Source organism: Lampetra planeri, chromosome 4, assembly GCF_965212315.1.
Source record: "Lampetra planeri chromosome 4, kcLamPlan1.2.h2, whole genome shotgun sequence".
Lineage (NCBI taxonomy): Eukaryota > Metazoa > Chordata > Hyperoartia > Petromyzontiformes > Petromyzontidae > Lampetra > Lampetra planeri.
This window is the reverse complement of record NC_136110.1, coordinates 27,777,096-27,800,037: the sequence shown is the minus strand read 5'-3', so window position 1 is coordinate 27,800,037 and position 22,942 is coordinate 27,777,096. Positions and strand designations below refer to the sequence as shown.

Genomic DNA, 22,942 nt, shown 5'->3' with positions numbered 1-22,942 from the left:
CTAGCCGCCACGCATATAAAGGATTTATAGTGAAAAACTTTGTTTTTACGGGTTAATTTTTTGTTTTGTTAGTTGGGAGCCAAATCAAGTTCACAATGCTCTATTGAGTCACGTGCAGCAGCAGCCGGGCATTGGCGTCTTGGTTTCAATCAAATGCCTCTCACAATCCATTGGTTACAAATAGGGAAGGGTGTCAAATCTAAAGTGGTCGCTGCTCAAGAAGGGACAGCATCTGTTAAGCGGCATTTCCTCAGAGATAAGCCAGACCACGTAAATGTGGTGGGCAGTTCTCTACCCAAGCCGTAACGCTCAGCAAGTTTTTTTTTTGCACATGGTAACAATTGCAAATTAAACATTAAAACTAAAAACATCTGAATCACATTACCCAATAGGGACAAAGTGTCATCATCTGCTTGCCTTTGGTGAAGCAACATTTGACTGCAGGTATGTACGCAAAGCAGTAAGTATGCCGATGCAATTTTGCTGCGAGATATATTCATGCGTATAGCAGCTTCCCATATGAGACATTTAACGAAGGGTGAGATGGCAAGGTGGAAGAAATATTGTTGAAAAAATATACCGAAGCAGTTGTCCACGTGTAGTTAAACAAGGCTGCGATACACACGTGGTGTTTTTTTTTGCTGGAGGCATTCTGCTTGTTGAACACTGCTAAATCACTTGACTGCCAAGTACGGGTCAGCTTTGAATAAATTTGCATTGCATAAATCAACAACGAATGTGATTAAACAGGCACAGCGAATCACGCTTCGTAACCACGGAGGCCTTATCAAGCAACTACCGTATATCACTGATTTCAGAACGACAGATGACTGTACGCCTGATGAAAACCAGTTCCAAATTCAAAAAGTGCAGCGGTTTGGCATTCTCATAAATGCATACTGGCCCTACGTGTACATTGCCGGAGACATTCGCGTTTGTACTAGAGAAGGTTTAGCCTCAACAAACGAATGCACCTACATACTACACAACTTATGTGTATTACTCAACCATATCAAAACATACTATATACCAAACTCGGATAACTGACATATCTCATAATGTTGTTATGTACGCAAATACATATTCTGTTATTGCATTTAATATTATAATAATGTCAATTTACAGCCCTATGCCAATCGACTGAAGGCCTTCCCACATGCCGTGTTGGTCATGGGGTTTGTTGACGATACTTCATGGACCACTCCCAGTAAACATGGCAACGTTGACCCAACGTTGCCATGTTTACCCAACCGTTGATAGGCCGGGAATCGAATTCAGGTCGTCATGTTCAGAGCATCATGCGTACCACTGCACCACTGCCCAGCCCCTTGATGGCGTCTTATAAAATACAAGAAGTTGATCTTTAGTAACTCTTTTTTTAATCCCTGTAAGTGGTCTTGTTGCATGGGAAATGGGTATTAATTCAGAAATAACAATATAGTATATACCAGAAGCCAATAACTGGTATATCTTATAATTTATGTTGTATAAATAAAACATCTATGTTATGCACTACATTTGTTACTGAAAGATCATTTAACACATGTCACATACACTCAAATACAAAACAATATATCACTTGGCTTGATTCCACTGCTAAAAGTTATGCACGAGGGTTAACACCGTTGCAATGCCGTATTATCATCAGTCTGTTTATTCATCATGCTCTATTAATTCACCAAAATACCGCTTCAAGTGTTAATTTTCAGCACGAAAAACGAGTGGTCCTGAGCATTGCTTTTACTTTCAAACAATGTAAAATTTTTGAACCAACGTCAATCACGTGAATTACACGATGGCTAAAATTAAACAAAAACACCAAAACGCTTAACTTTTTTTTTAAGATGTAAAAGAAGGGGTCTACTCTAGATTTGAAGCTTTCGTGACTGCAAGGATTCATACTCTTAGTTCTTTGGGTAAAGTCACGTAGGTAAAAAATGAAATTAAAATTATTCTATTATTTTATTTTATTTTTATTAATTTTAATTTCATTTTTTATCTACGTGACTTTACCGAAAGAACTTAGAGTATGGGATCTACTCTGCCCCTCTTGGGGAAAGTGGCACTTTTCATAGCAAAGCTCAATCCAGGTATACTCTTAGGTTTTTTCAATCCAGGTACCCACGGAGATTTCCCTCGGATAATAGCAAAAGGCCTGCATGAACAACAACACTAGCTGACTTGTATTGCATGCATTTTGAGTTAAAAGCCATTGTTTAGTTGTGCACAACGCTAATGGTCACACTTGATTATTAAATGGCAATGCGTAATTAAATATTTCATTGGTCAATTATATTGGGCTGTACGCTTACTTCTGCTTTGTTTCCACTGAATTCGCACACCGGTCAAAATGAATTGGCTTCTGTTGTTGGGGCACTGCCAGGTACCAAGCTTGAGCCAGCTGTATTGTGATTGCAAATGCTAATCCTTTTTGGAGAGTGAATTTATCTACGTAAAATGCAATCATTTTGTTGTTTCACTTCAAGTGAGGCACAAGGTAGATACGTTTGTTTTAATTTACAGCCCTGTTTGTCAATTGACTGCTGGATGAAGTCCTCCCCATGACTTTTAGTCAATGGGGGTTGTTTGACTATATTTCACCAAACTGGCCAGTGGCAGTTTATGAAGAGGGGGCCCAAGACTGGTTCAGATATCATTCTCCACTGATGTTAGTCAAAAGTCAAAGTCAAAAGTCACTTTATTGTCAAGTGTGTTACATGCATGACATACAACACAGATGAAATTACAGTCCTCTCTCTTGGTCCCACGGTGCAACCAAGCAATTAAAAAATGAATCACAATTAACAGACATAAATAAACAATAAACAATCGGCGATCAACACAAGATAAATAATCAAAAATGTAATAGACTTAAAATAAACATCGGTATCAATCAAACACAGGCCATTGGGTTTGTTGTGGAATGTGCTATGGATGAGGGAGGGCGGGGGGCCATTGGCACAGTGGTTAGTGCAATGCGCTATGAAACAAGTTACCTGAGCTCGATGCCAGACCATGGCTAACACCAGTCACAATTCAGTTTCAGAAATACTGTAGATATATATTTTTAAACGACAGTCCAGTATTATGAAGCAGTGTCCCTAGTGACTGCAGGGATCACATGAACCCATACTATACAACATTTACAAATTACATTTCTCGCATACGATTCGATGTATGTATCTGGAACACAAGCCTGATTTGATGCATCGCTAAATGAATACTTGTTCATTTCTAGGCAGGTGGTGTCTATGTTCAGAAAAATGTATTCATATTAATTCACCATACATGTGCACAGTTATATGTTTTTTTTTGCTGGACTATCACGAGTGTACTGCACCACATTTTTACGCATAGCTTAATATATCACCAAATATGTCCTGGATCATGATATAGACATGTGACTAGTAGCCACAGCTAAAGCAAGAGGGATACTGGATGAAGTGTGCCGTCTACAGAAATATGTTCTGGCTCACTGACCCGGACAGGCTTGGCTGTATTAAGCCCTGTTTTTTTCTCCTACAAATTTCCAAGGAAATCCTTTTTCTGATCTCTAAATAAAATTCGCCTCATACCATGTTGCTATGGTAACCAATTTCTTTACAAATTAATTTCCCAAAAATATATATGCCTGATCTCAGCAGTGAAATGGCACAGCTGTGGACACTGCAGTGTCATTAACTTTTTGCCATTTTCCAGATATTTTCCTCAGAAATTCCCTCACTAAAACCCCAAAAATCCAGTCTTCAATCCAAGTTTCCATGGTTACGGCTCCTTAAAAATCAATTTCCCATTGGCTGTCTCTGTTTTCCTTCCTGCTGTAGGCAGGCTCATATGTGCCATGATTAAGTTTCATCTACTCTGACACAGCCATTTTCCAGACATTCTCCTCATACATGTTCTCTATTGAAAGTTAAATTATGGCTCCTGACTAAAGCAATGGTGGCCATGGAAACATTGGTCAATCATCCATTTTCATCACGGTTGAATCTAGAGACAGAAACTCCGAGGATTTTTGAAAGCCATATTGAATAAGTTCTTACTAAAGTCAATAATATATTTGTTCATCCCTGTTTGAAATCTTGAAAAACATCTTGCAAGAATTTCAGTATAAAATAGCAGAGACTGTGATAACAAAGGCTGCATATAATTGATATGCTTAAAACAAGTAAAATGAGTTTTTTACAATTCAGTTAACATTTTAATAAATATAAGTTTAGAGGAGTGATGGACTAGTTTCCTGTCATAAGCGATTAAATGATCTGCAACATGTCCATTGGCCTTAACTACATAGTGTTAACATGTATTAGCTACATGGCATTTGCAAACAGAATTGTAGTGAAAGGTGATGTATTAAGTTTGGAACATGTTTCCATTTACATTTCGTGGTCGCCAAAAATTAATTTAAAACAAAATTGTTTTTTAATAAATGTAGCAAATTACAATCAAGAAAAAATGACCAGGGCTGGATTATGGTCATCCTAAAAAACTAATTAAGAACTTTTTAAACTGGTAAAAAGAAACTCCATTTTATTTTTGCCACATTAAATATAATTAAGATTTTAAAGGTCTAGTATTCATATCATTTTAAAATAAACTGTCAGGAACAAATGATAGGCAGTATAATAATGTTGGATAGAAGTCGTTTGCTATAAATTCCCTCAAAAGGACTTATTGGGTTGGTGATGTCCATAATGGGAGATCTTGACATTCCATTTGCTCCAAGATCACTTTACCAAACAAACTTAAAGAAAACACAAGATATAATAGCGTAGATGGGAAAATAATATGAATATCGATTGGACGTCACTATTTTGCTTTGATTGACCTTGTATATATGAAGGGGTTACATTTAGAATAAGTGGCAACATATATTTACGAATGATCAATGGTGTGCTATGGACAGGTGGCTTCCCTGCATTAATAGCTGTGACCCTTTTATGATTCAACGGACGTAAAACATTGATGCAGTATCAGCCTTACAAATGTGCTGGAATAAATAAACGTAACGGCAGGAATTGACGTTTGCCTCGTGTTTTTAATGAGGCCCCCATCCGACAGTTCGCTGTAGTTCCAAGTCTGTGGACGCATCGCCCTCTGTTGGAATCCTCACCCAATTGGTTGTCTTAAATTGATAGAGATATATATTTGCAGAGGTGGGACAAAGTCATTGTTATGCAAGTCCAAGTCGAGTCGCAAGTCATCAAATTCATGACTCGAGTCTGACTCGAGTCCAAGTCACATGACTCGAGTCCACATCTCATAGGTGGGACAAAGTCATTGTTATGCAAGTCCAAGTCGAGTCGCAAGTCATCAAATTCATGACTCGAGTCTGACTCGAGTCCAAGTCACATGACTCGAGTCCACATCTCATAGGTGGGACAAAGTCATTGTTATGCAAGTCCAAGTCGAGTCGCAAGTCATCAAATTCATGACTCGAGTCTGACTCGAGTCCAAGTCACATGACTCGAGTCCACACCTCTGTATATTTGGGTTATAAACACATGCTTAAACGTACTATATATAAATATAAAAAACACAAAAACACGTTAAATGCTGTTTAATATTGCAGGAAATGTCATATTAGGGTTTGTAAGTATTCAATTATAAAAATGTTTTCCTGCAAAAAAATAATAAAAACACATTTCAATTGCAGTCGTCGGGTGAATAATACGGCAACTATTTTCATGTTTAGAGAGGGCACGTCGGGATTATTTTTGTAAGCTATCAGCAGGGACAATTGACTTCACATAATTGCATTGGGATAGCTCGTGTTGTTTACTTCACAAGACCTTTCTGTGTGGGTTTATTTTTTACGATGAAACCTCTGTTTATGTTGGCTGGGCATTGAGGCGGGAAAGACGTGGTTGTGCTAAATGATGATTTCTCTCTCTCTCTCGCTCTCTCTCTCTCTCTCCATCCAACCTGTAATTAGCTCTGCAAAGTTTGACCCACACACACACTTGAATCGTACACTGTCCGTCTTAAACAACAACAAAAGAGTCTGTCTTCAGCCTCGTCATTCCTGTCGTGGACAAGCCCAGAGTTCCGAATGTTTATCTCGGCGCAGCAGCTTCCTTCCTGATGCCCGTCTCTTGCATCTTGCTGGCAAAATAGGAAGTCACGAAGTTGAAAGTTACGAGTGAGGGGTTTTAAACGAAGCAGAAATCGCCGCTCAGCCCATGGGACGTACGTGTTCATTTGCCGCTGGTGTTCCCATGAATTGAACACAGTAAGTAAAGCAGCACAACGCTCCGACATGATATCTTGTGTTGTATACATCAGCACATGTGTGATTTGAATGTATGCATGTACGTATGTATGTATATTATCCTTTTTATAGTTAACACTTCATATCAAAGTGGTGGTCGAAATGTTAAGAGTTTGCGCTTACTATATGAATGTGAACTTCGGTAGTTTTTATTTATATGTAACTGCTATTAATACTGTATAGGGCTTTCACAAACATGATTTGGTTGTATATTCTAAAAATATGCTATTTGTATAAATGATATATGAAGGATTTTATATACATAGGCACAAAGTAGGGGGCTAGTAGATTGACTATAGGTAAGTTAATTAACTCTGTGTTATGTTCTGTGATTGTATGCAACACTGTAAAAGTTAGGCCCTATGTGCTCATGTACATATACTCATACAGCATTAAGTCAAATTATTACGTGTATATTCTAGGAATACATTAAGAACGAGCTTTAAATCATCATCATCATCATCTGCCCCACTCGTCATCTCATTAACAAGAATGGTGACCATCACATGTCCACTATGGTCTTCTATCTCAAGCCAGGGCTACTGCTGCGCTCAATCTCAATCATTGTTCTTGTAGGTATTTTACCACTGCTTCAATCCACGTACTTTTCTGTGATCCTCTACTCCTGTTGCCTTCCATTTCCGTGTCTCATTTCCAAGGAGAGCAATCCTGCCCATTCGAGTAACGAGTATTATCTTCTCGACTATGCCCACTCCGGCTATTTTAACTCGTAACCGTTTTCCCGTCTCGTCATGTTTGCAGTTTTGATCATTCCTGTGATCCATCTGAACCAACCCACCTCGCTCGCTTAGACTTTTTATTGACTAAAAAATGCCTTGCCGACAGGATAAGTGCTTTAAATGTGAGCTTCTAATTTACACGACAAGAGGTTTTGCGTTCTGCGAGGCTTAATAAACGTGCACCGTGCATTCGGATGCAGTCTTATGATACACATATATTTCACGACTCACCATTATACAGATATGAATTACTCCGCTTCTGGACAGCCGTAAATATAAATGGGTATTCCGCGGTGAATTTATCGGCAGTTCCCATCCGTGGGTCCTCCCACCTCTCCCAAAAAACGTCTGGCCAGAATGGAAGAACATGCCAATATTCCCTGAAGAGAGGCTCTTCAGAATTCCCTGTCGGAAAAGTTCTCACGCCAGCGTAGGCTGTGAGCAAGTCATTTCCAGGGTTGCGCCTTTACGTATTATTCTGTATCTGTTGCACTGTTAACGTAATTTCCAAAGCGATTTCCTGATCGGGGGCCGGGGCGAGATCGATCAAGACCAATGCATCGTCCACCTCTTAAATGACGCCGAGGGTTTTTGGCTGGAGAGTTGCACACTTTTATCCCGAATGCTTGCCGTTTGCTCCGTGTCGCCTCGAACGCCGGCCAAGCACGCGTGCGTTAACAAGCCCCCTGGGCTGGCCACCAACTCGTGTTCTCGTTAGACCGCACGCGGCTTCGCGGAAATGTCAATAGCGGCGAGGCGAAGTGAGGCACCTTCTTCAATTACGCCGCAACTTTGTTACGGGGGCGAGCTGGGCAACAACCTCGTTTTACTGCCCACGGAGCCCTTTTGGTTAAAACCTGGATTTTTCTGTTTGCGCATAGTCACTTTAAGACGTTTTCTTGTTCATGTTTTTGGTTTTTGTTTGCTGCGGTTGCACCAGATTCAAGAGCCGAATGGCTCACAGGGCTATACCTAATAAATGAAAACTTAAATTGAAAAACTTTTGGTTAAAACGAGCAACGGTAACTTCTTTTACCGCGGTGACGTTGTCGTAACGAAGATGTGGCGCCCGTAAGAGAAAGAGGCGAGATGCCAACATCCCACAATTTCCCCCTTTTTGGATACAAAATCTGTGCCGTGAAGACGATACATTTGATCTCTCTGGCTTCCGTGTGTGTCACAGGGGAGCGGTGGTGTAGCGGTTAGCGCTCTGCGCTACGAACCCGGCCACTGACAACACCAGTGACGATTTTCTGAAACGGTCCTGGGCCTCCCATAGGTCGACTCAGCCTCAAATGAATACCTGGTGTGGTGTGTAAAGATCGCCGCTAGAAAGACAAAGACGACTGGGCGTGGTTGCTGGCTACTCACCCTCTCGTGCACCGTGCCGGCCTTCACAGGTGCTCGCTAACAGCATTTGCCCCAACAGTTCCATTAAGGCTATACGGGGGATCTTTGTCTTTGTCACAGGGCTTGTGCCACAATCTATGCCTTCATTATGTTTCACTCAAGGTCAAAGACACGTTCACAAGCAACGTTTCAGAGTTCCCTTATATATTAAAAAAAAACCGCTTCCGTTTAAGCACGCATGTTGTTTTGTGCTTGTTACATTTGATTTAATCGTACCCTTTATGTGGTGATGGAAATAATAACAAGCTCACGGCTTTTTTTTGTTCAGACGCGCCCCAAAGTCTAAATTGTTTGTGTAGGCAAAGACAACAACGTATTTCCGACTGGTGCCGCATTCATCATCTTGGCCGGTTGCGCCAATAATGCCAATTGAAGAACACTGGGCCACACGTTTTCAGATTTCGTGGAAGACATCCACGTGGAGGAATATACACCGTGGCATCAACTCAACCTTCCATTAGCGAGCCTTAGTGTGCGCATGACTTGGGAGCGGTGACGCAGGGGTTAGTCACCTACATGTTAACCCGAGTTCGATTCAGGGCCACGGCTAACTGAAAGTGACGAGTGATGTCAGAATCGGTCTTGGGTGCGGGTCCCCTACGCCTCTTCACCAACACCCAGTGACCATCGCGGCCAAGTACGGTTAAATATCCATCACCAGTGGATTGGCAACGGGCTATATGTTAGGGCTATGCTATAATAATACAGTATTGATATATTGTATGTGTGTTGAACTTCTTTCGCACTGTATGTAACCAACCGTGCTAATCAGAGGTGTGGTACATTGCAGGACATCACGTGGTGTCTGCAAGCGTAAGCGCGTGGCATCACCTAAAGCTGTTATCAACCTAAATTAATGCATATATAGTTCTAGATTTGAAGCTTTCGTGACTGCAAGGATTCATATTCTTAGGTTTTTTCGGTAAAGTCACGTAGGTAAAACATTAAAATTAATAAAAGTAAAATAAAACTAAAATAAAAATCAAAGCACGCTTGCTGTATCGTGCTGACGGTTCCACTTGAAGACGGAAGCTTGTGTTGCCTCCGAAACGTCGTGATTTTAATTTTATTTTAATTTTATTAATTTTTTTACCTACGTGACTTTACCGAAAAAACCCAAGAATATGCATATATCGTGTGGTGTCTTTATCTTGCATTGCTTACACTTAAATGTTGACCGATTACATATTGCACATAATGCACGATACGTTTTTTGTCTACGCAGGACCCTTCGGAGAATGTAGGCCGTCAGCTGAGCTGCGTCTGAAAGTTCACAATTACGCAAAAGGTTGTGCAGTATTGACATCTAGTGGAGAAGTGCTGACAATCTGTAAGAAAAAAAACCCCATTCAATTCAACAGTTGCGAAGCAACGATTATTTATCATTGCTCTCATGCGAGTTGTGAATTGACGATAGATCCATCTTCAGCACGTGTTGGGCCACATAGTAATATACATACACAGTGCGTACTCTGCTGCCTCTAAAACGTACATCAGTTTGACGCTTAGGCTTTCGCGACCAATATTATTCATAATCAAGGTGTTTTGGGTTAGATCGCCTAAGTAACACATTCCTGCGGAGGGAGCTGGTAGGAACGTTGGGTTGCTCGGTCAATGGCCAGGGTCAACGGCGGCGTGGTGTATTCCGCAAATATGTCCGACTGTGAGGGCGGGCACAAGCCGGCGTGAGTAGGTTAAACGTTGAGTTTTATAAGGGCACCACGGGGTGACCAGCCCCTCCCCACCCAGCCCCACCCTCCCCACCCAGCCCCTCCCCACTCTCCCCTCCCCACCCAGCCCCTCCCTCCCCACCCAGCCCCTCCCTTCACGACGGACGGACAAACACAATAATCCCATGTGGGCTGGTGTAACCAGGAGGTTCCTACCAGTATAACTGTGTCGTTAACCCGCCACCACCCGACACAGACAACCAGTAAGGTGTATCACGTATTGGCGGGCTGACAGATTTATACTTACGCGATCTCACCCAAAAAACGTTATTATGAAAACATCCGTCATCGCATTCACACGCGTGTCGCAGCCTTTGTTACAACTTTGCCTGCAATACACACTGCGCGAATCTGAAGTGGAAAGCATAGCGACTTTCAGCATCTTCACGAGCCATTGAACACATTCGGAAACACGTTGGCGCTGCCCTGCATTAGCAGAGAGCGAGTTTGGGTAGCATTGGATTGACCATGGCTGATGATGATGATGAGGCTTTATAGAATGTAGGTTTATTGCAATGTTAACAGTGTATTAAATGTAGGTACATGAAACGAAGACCTGTTTTGCGCAACGTGGTTTACAAATCGACCAAGCATTAAATGACCCAATGTAACTTATGCAATTTTTACAGCACATACATAAATGGCTTTTACGGTGTACTCTATTATATTATATATACCACGCAATCATTTATACACGTATAAACCTCACGGCTTAGGTGCACGGCTTATGACCACTGCACTCCGTGCTGTGTGGTACGTGTGTGGGGAGCGGTTGCGTAGTGGTTAGCGCACTGCGCTAAGAAACCCGGCGACCCGAGCTCGATTCAACATCAGTGGCGAATATCTGAACCTGGTGCGTGGGCCTCCCCCAGGTCGACTCGGCCTTAAATCAGAACCTGGTGCCGTGTGTAAACATCAGTACTGGGGAGACAAAGGAGGTCGGGAGTTATATTTGGCCACCCCCCCCCCCCTCTTGTGCCGTCCCTGCTACTCGCTAACAACATTTACCCCAACAGTCTGCTAAGGCTATATGGGGGATCTTTGTCGACACAGTAGTGTACATGTACATTCCTTATACTATAATTGCACGTGTTCTATCTGTCGCATGGCCAATGGTGGGTTCAGTATGTAATAGTTGGTTCAAAATGTAACACAAATTCAACATACTCTTCACATTTCATTGATCCTTCATCCAGCAGTCGATTATGGCTAGTGATTATATATGCAGCAATGGTTTAAGATTAACAAAGCATGCAGCCCTTTGTCAATCCACTGCTGGATAAAGGTCTCACCACGCCCGTAGCGGTCGTCGAAGTAATTGTACCATACTTCCCCACGCCGGTCTGTTTGGGTTGACGAAATGATTAGTTTAGTTATTGGTGTTGGCCGCGATCTGGAATCGAATTTGTGCGGCCCGGTTCCTTATAGCGTAGTGTGTTCAACCACTGCGCCACCGCTCCACAATGGCACACAATTACCCAACGTGTTAAAACGTACTGCGCGTCCCCTCTAATTGCAATTACCGCACTGTATAGCAGAAAGTGTGTAGTCGGAATTAGATGGGGGAGGGAAATTGTTTGTTTTATTCCAGCCAATCTCAATCCACAAAATGAATAGAGGATTCCCCACGCCATGTCGATCATGGGGTGGTTTTGACCATACTTCACCACGCTGGGCCAGTGGGGTGGTCAGGGGGGGGGGTAGGTGGCAGAGAGAGAGAGGGGGTGGGTGGGTGCAAAAAGAGCCAATACCATTTTAGATATGACTCACACGCTGCCGCTGCTGCTGCTGCTACTCGTATTCGCCGTGGCTTGGATTCGAACTCGGGTTTCTCCCCGTTCACAGCGCTAGCGCCCGCTAAGCCCTGCGCCGTCGCTGGAGCAAAAAAAAACGTGGAACGCCGCTCCTCGATTTGTCCCGCGGGCTGGGACAGAGCGCGCTGCTGCTGCTGCTGCACCACCCGGCCCACACCACTGCGGCACTGCTGGCCTGAGACAGCTCGCTCGGGCGTGAGCGCTCAGCTCACAGGAGGCAGTCCACCATTCCTCCTTTATCCTCCTCCTCCTCATCATCCTGCTGCTGCTTGTTCTGAAGCAGGAGCAGCAGCAATAGTGGGAGTACCAGCAGCAGCAGCAGTATCAGGAAGATCCCTTTCCAGTGCGAGAGAGGAGAGACGGAGGAGGCACCTGAGCGCACGCGCGCGCGTTAAGCGGGTGAAGATGATCGTGGTGGTGGTGGTAGGGGACTGAAGAACAATGAAAAGAGGGAACCGCAAGCACTGGGTGAAGAATTAAAAGAAGAGGAAGCACACGACGACAACGATGCAGGGCAGGCAGAGAGAAATCAACAATGCATTTGGAACGATTTTGCAAGCGGCGTCAATATGAATAATTGCGTAATATGTAATAAATAATGGTAGACGGAAATCGTGGAATAGGGCAAAACGCTATCTTTTATTTTATTTAGCGTTTCAAATCAATCGATCGCGACGTCAAGGAAGACCATTTACGTGCCGCGGAAGAAGACGCGTGTTTTGTCAGATGCACACCGGCGCAGCTCAGAAATAACGTGGTCCCATTGTGCTACCCACCTCTTCCATTTATCCCCCCCCCTTGCCTTCTGTCTCAACCTCATCTCGCACATCTCGCTCTCCGCCCCCACCGACATCTCTCCCTCTCGCCGTATCGTCGTCATCCCACCATTCCGCCCTTCCAACCGCCTACGTTCGCGTGTACATACATCATCACCGTCATCATCATCATCGTCGTCGTCGTCCTCAACTTCAACTTCATCATCATCACCACCATCATCACCACCACCAACGGCATCATCTCTCCTCATTTCTTCGCTCGCTCGTTTGCCTGCATGGCCGGCGTGGCGATAAAGGCCGGTCGCCCCGATGGCAGGCGGAGTCCTTCCTCTCGGGAGGGAAGCTCCTTCGTGTTGCTGATGCGGGCGTGAAGGCGACGGGAGGAGTCACAGCTGTTGGCTTGGGCCCCCCAGCCTCACCCGGTAAGGACATCCACGGCGTGTGGCACCGGCGGCTTGCGGGTCTCAGCCGCTCGCATTTCGTGCCGGTGCGCGCAATTTTTTGACATTTAATATACTGCGTATATTATACACAGTGATATACATTTTATATGTGTACATTGGATGTGGCTCATTGTATGCCGTATAAGGTGTGGTGAGTGTGTGTTTGTTTGGTATATGTGGAAACGTGTTTTCATTGTGGGTTTCTATTTGTTTTGTAATGCATATTCATGAAAAATGTGTTGTCTGTTTTTTGGCTCCACGTTACAAACATAATTTTATACCAAAGGATGTCCGTGCAAGACCGAATAATAATAATATGTAACAACCGTAACTGAAAAAAAAAACTTGCATTTGTAAAAAAAAATTGCACATTTATGTGGACTCATTGTGTCCGTTTAAATGCAATAATTATTCATTGTTTTTGTAGGAGCGTTGCTCACGTTTCTAATTCAAAGCTGGCGGCGGGAATCAACGTTAGTCTGGGTGCCCATATGTCACGAACACGGGAGACCAAGTGGCCATGATTATTGGTATTGTTTATCGTCTCACCCGGTCTATTTGATCATTCCTATTTATAAAGCCCTGCGCATTGTGCGACGCCACTGGCGGATCGAGATGTCTCTTTTTTTACACCAGGCGGAAGTGACGCCGTCATTCCCTTTGTGTAAAAATTGCTTCTGCAAGAATGGGTTATGTCATCTGCCTCAGTGGGAAGGGGCCTTGATAAAAGGGTGATTGGAGTGATGTGTTATTAATCGTGTTGTTGTTGCTGCATATGCTGATGTCCTTTTGTCTTAACATTCCGGAGAACACACTTCACCAATGGTGCTGACACCACCCCTTCCACATCTCCTTAGTCTAATTGATATAATATTGAGTGTTATATCGTTTATGCAGTAAAGAAATTACTTTGCCTTCCCCAAACCTGGCCAAAGGGGAGAATGCCACATCCCGTGCAATGCCCAAGACAGTTTCGGCGTTATGGGAAGCAAATGAACAAATGTGCAAGGGCGTTGGAAATGATTCAAGATGGAAATATATCTAGTGACCAGGGTAAATTCCACGAAGACCTTTTATTTTTAGACATTTTCTGGCTGACGTGGAGATGGTTTCGAATTCTAACAGCACCCTCGTGCATACCCAGTCTGCATCCTCTCCGATATATCACAGCCACCAACCAAATTCCCCCTTTCCCCCTGAAAATGGAACACTCTGTTTGCTGCTGAACTTACGATTCGTGTGTGTATGCACTGTACACACACCTCTTATTAAGCCATCCTCGTGCCACATTGTGCGTGGAAAATTCCATTGTTTTTTTTATTTTGTGCGGCGGTTGTACCCTTTGAATACGTCTAAAAAAAAACAACGCACCAGCCACTAATTTTGTTACCATTTCATCATGTGGCATTTGTAGTAACATTATCGCCCATGTGTGAATGCGCGCCGTGTGTGTGTGTGTGCCACATATGGAGCCGTGGAGAGAAGCAGTGTGGTAGTTAGCGCAGAGATTTGAACCCGAAGGCCCGAGTTTCGATTACGACTGACGGCCAAGACCACTGACAAAAATCTGCAACAGCCCCGGGCCTTCCCTAGATCGACTCAGCCTCAAATAAGTACCTGGCACGATGCGTAAACATCGCCACTGGGAAGACGACAAAGACTGTGGTGCTGGCCACCCACCCTCTCGTGTGCCGCGCTGCTCTTCATAGGCGCTCGCAAACAACCACCCTTGCCCCACCAGTCTGTTAAAGGCTATATGGGAGACCTCTGTCTTTGTGTCACGTTCACAGGATAAGGGATGCAAGTGAGCAGACATGGGCAGGCGACAGACGGTGCAGAATGATGGAGGGGCACCAGCTTCTCCACACTCGCCGGCTTGCTGCTTCTGTTGGTGCTGTTGCTGCTCTTGCTCCTGGTACAGTATACCCTGTTCCATCATCAGAGCCCAGAGGCGGCCTAGGCAATTCGATTGTTTTGGCCACAAATCACCTGCACAATTTGCACTTGCCATTGCGTGCTTTCAGCTGCGGCCGTTTTGTGAATTGGTCTCCCTCAAATTGATTAATTGTAACATTGTGTAGCTTACAATGAATTGCTTTGTACATTTATATGCAGGCCACTGTGTTATTGGGAGAGGAAAAAAAAGGTTTAACTGTTGCATAATAAGTGTGTTGTTGTTATGCAACATATTTTATACTTAATTCATATCCCTATTTGTGAAAGCCCTTATTTTAAGCTTAACAATGCTGATGGGACAGGGTAAGTACTATTTTGTGTACTGTATTTACATTTATTATTGGACACCAAACACTGTTTTGTTCTTACACACATAACATATAACGACACTAAATGAAAAAATAGCATTTGTATGAAACCACACTGTGTTTATTTATCTTTCCATTTAAAATTCCATTAACAAAAAAAACAATTAAATGTAAAATATTAATGTGCGTGCAACAGTGAAAAATCGTTGCTTCGAGATATCATTGAAACATCATTGTAATCGATGTGCAAGTGAGCGGTGAATGGACCTGTGGTGCATCTCCCATGCAGCATTACGATGGGAAACGAAGAGGCAGCAAGGAGGAAGAGCAGGCGTGCATCCCGCGAAACTCGGATTGAAATGGTCCAAAACAAAGACAGCAGGTATTCGTTCACATACGTGAAATTTCCCAGTGGAGCATTGTGTGCGATTTATTTTCTTTCACCGATACATTTTCCTCACCGACTACTTCAAAGGGAATCTTAACAATCACACGTTGTAAGCTAAATCTATGTTTTTTCAGGGAAGTGTGCGGCAAAGAAAAGGCAATCTTACCACAGAGAATATGATGCTGAACGATATAAAATGTGTAATGATCATGTTGTTATACGGAGTTGTGTGATGTACATTGTTATGAATTTAATTCCAAAGGTTCTGAAATGTTGCTGTGGTGTAATGGTTATCTTACTGTACTTACAATCCAGAGGCAACCATTATCCCGATGCAGCAATTGAAACAATGGTAACATTTCTTAAATTCCAACCCAACAGTATTTCCAGAGCTATTCCAAGATGTCTAGCCAGCGTGGGAGATTAGGCCAAATACCTTCGGTATGGGCTTTCTAGAGTGGAGGCCCTTCAATCGGCAGTGACGTGGAGAAAACATTTTCAGTGCTGCACCTTTATCTTCATAAATATTATTTCAAAAGTGTTCAGAGTTTGAGCAGAGACATATTTCAAAGAATAATTAACAAATAACATTTCTGCATGACTACAAAGGGTGTGTATAATTACACCTTTCACGCAGTACAAACATATCCTCTAAAGAGTATGTAATACTTTCTATATGAAACAAAAGGATGGTGTAAAATGTTTCTGAAGTATACATCAGGTTCAAAGCTTGAAATTGGAGGGCATTATGACCGACCACTCATACAACCGCTTCCTTGCGGCAGGGTGGCAGCGTTACAATGCATGGCTTTCAGTTAGAAGATTGTGAGCTAAAATCTCAGTCGAAGGCTGACTCAGCCCACCTTGCCTCCAGGGTCAATAAAAAATTAACCCGTAAAAACAAAGTTTTTCACTATAAATCCTTTATATGCGTGGCATCGGTTTTATTTTATTATTCATTTCTGTTTTTCTTGAGTAAGAGTTTCATTTTTATCACATTGGTATTTTAAATTAAATATGAATTTTTTTTTTTCTAAAAAGTGGAAAATTTAGGAAAAATTTTTTCACGAAAATAAATTGTCATGCACAACGAGTCTGTGTGCAAATGTCAGCTCGATTGGATCATGGGAAGTGGGTTAAAAAACGACCGAAAGATTTGCACGGTCGTAAGCGCGCAAGCAAGCAAGCAAGTGAACTTAATATAAAGGATTTAAAAATGGAATAGCCTTGTGGATAATTCAGCAGTGATTGTCCTCTCAAAAGACCTCGCTTGCAACCATTGGAATGTGGAATTTCTACCGCTGCCTCAACATACTCATTGGAGTAGAAAATCAATTTCAGCTTTTGAGTTAGCCTAACATGTCATTTCAACGAGCAAACCCTAAAATATATGTAAACCCTTTCCCATGACGTACATGTATGTCATCAGTTTTTCTTCCAATTCCATTCCGATGACATGCCCGCTCGTCATCGACGTACAGGCACATGCGGGCACGTCATCGGAATCAAATCGAAAGAAAAAATAAATTAACTTTATCGGTACCGAGGCTTGAACAAGACCATGCGGGAGGGTGTGTGGCACAGTTTGGCGTCAGCTATCGTAGAGTGCAGTCGTGTCACTACAATTCTCTGTGGTGAGTACAATGTCTTTAAAAACAGGCGCTATGCCTCTCTAAATACAAATAACGGCGAGTCGCTTGCGTGTTCTGATATTCAGAGATGAACGGGACTCACCCTGCAACGTGCATGCATCTTGGAACGGGAAAGGGTTAAACAAGCTTGACTCTGCTTCTTGGTTTTTTCGGTAAAGTCACGTAGAAGGGAAATAATAAAATAATACAAATAAAACATAATATTATAATTAATTGTGTTTTTTTTTTTATTAAAGTCACGTAGAAGGGAAATAATAAAACAATAAAAATAAAACATAATATTATATTTTATGTTTTATTATTATTTTATTATTTCCCTTCTACGTGACTTTATCGAAAGAACCAAGAAGATGAATCCCTGCAGTCACGAAAGCTTTAAATCGAAGCTTGACTCTGCTTATGAAAACCAGAATGTCCAAGAACCAGTCCAGTTTTCTTCCTGAGTCATATTTTTCTGAGTTCTTATTATATATGCTCTTACTCATAATGCTGCAAGACAACCTAAATGAGTTTTTTACCCTTTTATCTGGCAACAAAACTGACACCTTTTTTACAAGGAGTCATGTTTGCATTGACCACAATACCTGTGGTCGGAATGCAAACAAAAACACAACTCTGATAATGTATGCACTGTCCTTGAAATTGATTGGTTCACACCCGAGACAGCTTTTCTTAGAGCCTCGTCTCACATGGTGTTGGACCAATTAATTTCAAGGACAGTGCATACATTAGTATTCATACATTATCAGAGTTGTGTTTTTTGTTTGCATTCCGACTGCAGGTATTGTGGTCAATGCAAACATGACTCCTTGTAAAAAAGGTGTCAGTTTTGTTGCCAGATAAAAGGGTAAAAAAACAATTATCATATTTTGCTACTGGCAAAGGAGGTTCCAATGGTGAACCTAAATGAGATTTTATACAACTTATTTGAAACCAGTCAACGTGTTCTGGAAATATTCACGAAGCAGCATGGATTCTCAACTTATGCATTCTTTACATTTTAGTGAAGGGGACAATACGTATTATTCAAAGTGATAATAAAAAAAACGTAAAACACAGACAAGCAGTTTGGGACTTTGAGGGTAGCAGTGTGAGTTTCTTGTGGTGCAAAGTGCCATTGGTCGAGGAAGGTAATGGGTAGGCATTGTGCATGGCCTTACTCTTACAGACAGTGGTATGCTTTGCTGATAGTCTGGCATCTGTAGTCCTTGCTCGACCAAACATCAGACAGTAATGAACACGGACAGATTTGCAGCACAGTCCAGATGCAAGAGCTCTCCGTTGACCCATAAATATGTTACGTATATAATGCCAATCGTCACACACTGAAAACTGCAATCAAGAGCCAGTGAGCATATGAGAAAGGCAAACATTCACTTTGATTGGAAAATTGTTCAGCTTTATTACAGTCTTTGGAAGGGGTTCTCTGGAGGTCGTTTCTGACAGCGGTGGCTGTGAGCAAGACATTTCAGGCATCTGCCTTTAACTCGCCACAGCGGTTTCCGGAGAGGTGGCTCAATGGCGAAGGGAACGGCTTACCATCGCAATATTTGTGAGTTCGAATTCCCCGGCGGAGGGTTGGCACATGCCAACTTCCGTGCAGGATCGATAAAAAAAAATGAGTAGCACTTTGCAGGGAAGTCACCCGTGATTGTCCTCTTCTTGGTTCTTTCGGTAAAGTCACGTAGAAGGGAAATTATAAAATAATAAAAATAAACATAATAAAATTAAAGTCACGTAGAAGGGAAATAATAAAATAAAATAATAAAAATAAAACATAATAAAATTAAAGTCACGTAGAAGGGAAATAATAAAATAATAAAAATAAAACAATTAAATTAAAGTCACGTAGAAGGGAAATAATAAAATAATAAAAATAAAACAATAAAAAAATTCTCACGACGTTTCGGCCACAACGCAAGCAGCCGTCCTCAGGCGAAGAACAGGTCTGTTGGGAAGACAGCGTCTGAATGAAACACCCCAGGCTTGGAGCGTATATTTAAGCTGGGTTGGAGGGGGAAGAGCGCCTTGACAAAAGATTGTCCTATGGAGAGGACATGTCCCCGCCACATGATTGTGAAACTTCCAACGCTGGCCCTGGGCTGTAGACGGGAGATGCACACGGCCTTGATGCCCATTGTAGCAGGACATCACTTCGACTTGAGAGCGATTACACTACCAATGACATTCATATTACTTTCCCGCACCTCCGATTAGCACGGTTGGCTGTGTACGGTGCAAAAGAAGTTCAGCATACATCCGGAATCGAGACTGAGGATTTCACGATGTGTTTGCCATATAATTGTTTGCACTTTCATTATGAGGTCTAAAATGTATGTTTTGAATTGTCCCTCCCCCTCTACCCAACCACTCCCAAAGCAGTGGAAAACCATCGATGGAGGAGGTGCAAGTGTGGGGTCAGTCTTTTGACAAGCTGATCCGGAGCGCGGGCGGAAGAAATATATTCCGAGAGTTTTTACGGACTGAATTTAGTGAAGAGAACATGCTCTTTTGGCTGGCCTGCGAGGACTTGAAAAGAGAAGCCAATAAAAGAGCCGTTGAAGAGAAGGCCCGGGTGATATATGAGGACTATATCTCGATACTGTCTCCCAAGGAGGTGTGTGGGAATGTTGTTGTTCCCCTAAATATTTTCGCGTCGTTTTGCAGTACATCACGTGCTGTCCGCTGATTAAAAGAAAACGTGTCCCCCCTTTGCATTCCTGCATTTAAAAATAAACACCCCACTCCTATTCCTGTCCCACGCTAATGCTGTCATGAAATTACGTGTCAAAGTTCACGACAGATATCTGAATATGGGGTTGTTTTTATTAAACACTGTATAAAGTTGATGCAATAAATATTACTTTTAAAGAAAATATTGTCGAAGCCTGGGAGCGTGTCTACTGGCATCGCATTTTGGTCTTTAGTCAGCGTATTTGCACACTTTATTTAAATAAACATAGAAATCTAGAACTTAATAACAGAAGGATAACTTGTACACTTTGACTTTTGACTTCACAGGTCAGCCTTGACTCCCGCGTACGAGAGGTTATCAATCGGAACATGCTGGAACCGACGTCCCACACATTTGACGACGCACAGTTGCAAATCTATACCCTCATGCACAGAGACTCCTACCCCCGCTTCTTGAACTCGCAAATGTTCAAATCCTTACAGGACAGCCTTGCAGAGTCATCCTCCGAGTCTTAAGTTCTTCGGTACCGAGCCGGGAAGTCGAGCGCTTAAAAAAAAAATGGATGGGAGTGAGTGAGACGTCTGATGTACGAGCAAACCACTTTCTGTGACGACAACTAAGGCTGGAACAATGTCTACTCAGGCTCTTTTTTACTTTATAACTTGAAACATATTTTGGTACTGTGTGGACTTGTTTTTTTGTTTTTCATCATTATTTTATTAAATGCCATGCTCTCTATTTCCCTTCCCCCCCACCCACCACCACCACCACCGCCATTCTGTTTAATGATGTTTAGCATCTGAAGTCTCAAAATGTGTGCATTGATTCAGGAATTATTTGGTTAGGGTGTCTAAAAATTACAATTAGCAGGTCTAATTCGGAAGGTAACTATTATCTCAAAAGTTTACAATCCGGCGTCATATCACAGTCTGGCAATGTAATTGTGAACATTTTTGTTGATAGTTTCTTCTATGCAACACGTTTGCTATGCTTCGTCCTGATTTTATCTCAAACAGCAAACTTATCTTTTGTCCCTATTTTTTTAATGTTTATACTTTAAAGATGAAGCATGCCGAAATTTTCAAGCAATAACATGAGAGGATTTAAACCAGAAGTAAGTAATTTTTGAAAGAGGAACAAAATATATTTACTTACATGCAAAAAAAAATAAAGGGGTTATCCGATTTCATGTATAAAATGTTTGAGGATTGTAAAAGTTTCGATGTTGATGTTGATCTTTTAAATGAGGGTGAATGTGAAACATACAATGAAAACGAAAGCGTATGTACAAAAGGGTTTCTAAATATTTAAGCTTTACCTTATCCACCGTCATAAAATTTGACGGGTCTAATGATGCTTGCATGAACATTTTTAGTGTGCACCAAACAAGGGATGGATAAAAATCACGTGAACCTTTTGCTGTTTCGTTAATTTTTCCAATTGTGCCCATCTGAGCAGAATAACTTGCATTGTATTGATAGCTAAGCCCCAGCTACTGCAGATGTTTACGTTAATTTTGGCAACAAATGTAAACAAACATTGCTTTAGCACCTATACTTTGGAGGGAAATTTCAAAATAATGTTTGATGACAGAGAATAACGCTGTTCGGTGACATCTTTTAAAACGTTGAGAGATATAAATGCTGAATAATCCAGCTGAAATTGGCGATTTGTTTAAACCAGCAATAGAGCAACACCGTTATGCTATGAATGTTATAGTTTTGATCGTCACATTTTATGATATAGATATGATTTTAATGACAAATTCTGAGCTATAATGTATTCAATGTATGTCTACCGCTTATATTCACCCTGCCTGCAGCTTGTACCATTTCAAAAAAAATACTAATAAATAATCTTAACATTTACATTCTTAATTACTGTCAAAAGTATTACTGATTCATAAAATGCATAATGCAAGCACACGTATTTCTTCATTTGCTTTACACTGTTAAACATATGCTTGATAAAAACTATCTTCCAACACCAGGTAAGGTCAGATCAAGCTATGTCGTACTGTACCTGAATATGGCGTTATTGTGTGTCATGTTATGGGTTACACTGCAATGCAATTAACTGAAGTAATATTTTGCATCGGGGAACATTTTTGAAATGCAAAAGGTCGGGGGTGTTGGATATGCTCATGCAATTCAGAGGCTGTTTAACACGGTGCATTAACATTGCCATTATGCCAAATGCGTATTCTACTCCACTTATTTTACCTGATATTGGTCACTTGTAACAAGATGGCCATTTTATTGAGTCGTGTTAAAATGTGATTATTACAACAATATCTAAGGCATTAAACACGCACCACATTTGATATTGCAAATTCGAGACCTTTTATTCGAACGATTAACAACATTAGACACAAAATATGGTGACATTGTATTCAGTATAAATATAATATAACAAGTTGACGTCGAGTGGGCTCAGTGGTCAAACTGCCAAGCTGGCTCCGTTGAGATCATGTAATCGAATTTGGGAAGCCACCCGTTATTGTCGCAAGTTTATGAAGTGCAGAACGTTGATGGTCTCTGTCCATCTTCTTGGTTCTTTCGGTAAAGTGACGTAGAAGGGAAATAATAAAATAATAAAAATAAAACATTTACAAATATATAATAAAATAATAAAAATTAAACAATTAAATAATATTTTATAATGTTTTATTTTATTATTTTATCATTTCCCTTCTACGTGACTTTACCGAAAGAACCAAGAAGATGAATCCCTGCAGTCACGAAAGCTTTAAATCGAAG

General features: G+C 41.7%; 1 protein-coding gene across 11 annotated transcripts; it reads left to right on the top strand.

Moving 5' to 3' along the window:
• The first annotated feature begins 303 nt into the window (after positions 1 to 303).
• Positions 304 to 22,060, top strand: LOC144717892 (regulator of G-protein signaling 20-like). 11 transcript variants are annotated; one of them, XM_078593653.1, is made up of 8 exons: positions 6,018 to 6,232; positions 8,291 to 8,411; positions 9,647 to 9,709; positions 13,038 to 13,163; positions 14,975 to 15,099; positions 15,738 to 15,830; positions 19,868 to 20,105; positions 20,510 to 22,060. In XM_078593653.1, exons 5-8 carry the CDS (start codon positions 14,999 to 15,001, stop codon positions 20,696 to 20,698), a joined length of 621 nt encoding a protein of 206 aa, XP_078449779.1. In that variant the 5' UTR covers positions 6,018 to 6,232; positions 8,291 to 8,411; positions 9,647 to 9,709; positions 13,038 to 13,163; positions 14,975 to 14,998; the 3' UTR covers positions 20,699 to 22,060. The 11 variants fall into 11 exon arrangements, with proteins under 11 accessions (XP_078449782.1, XP_078449786.1, XP_078449783.1 ...); XM_078593651.1 differs by having other exon boundaries at positions 8,195 to 8,411; XM_078593654.1 differs by lacking the exon at positions 8,291 to 8,411.
• The last annotated feature ends 882 nt before the right edge of the window (positions 22,061 to 22,942 follow it).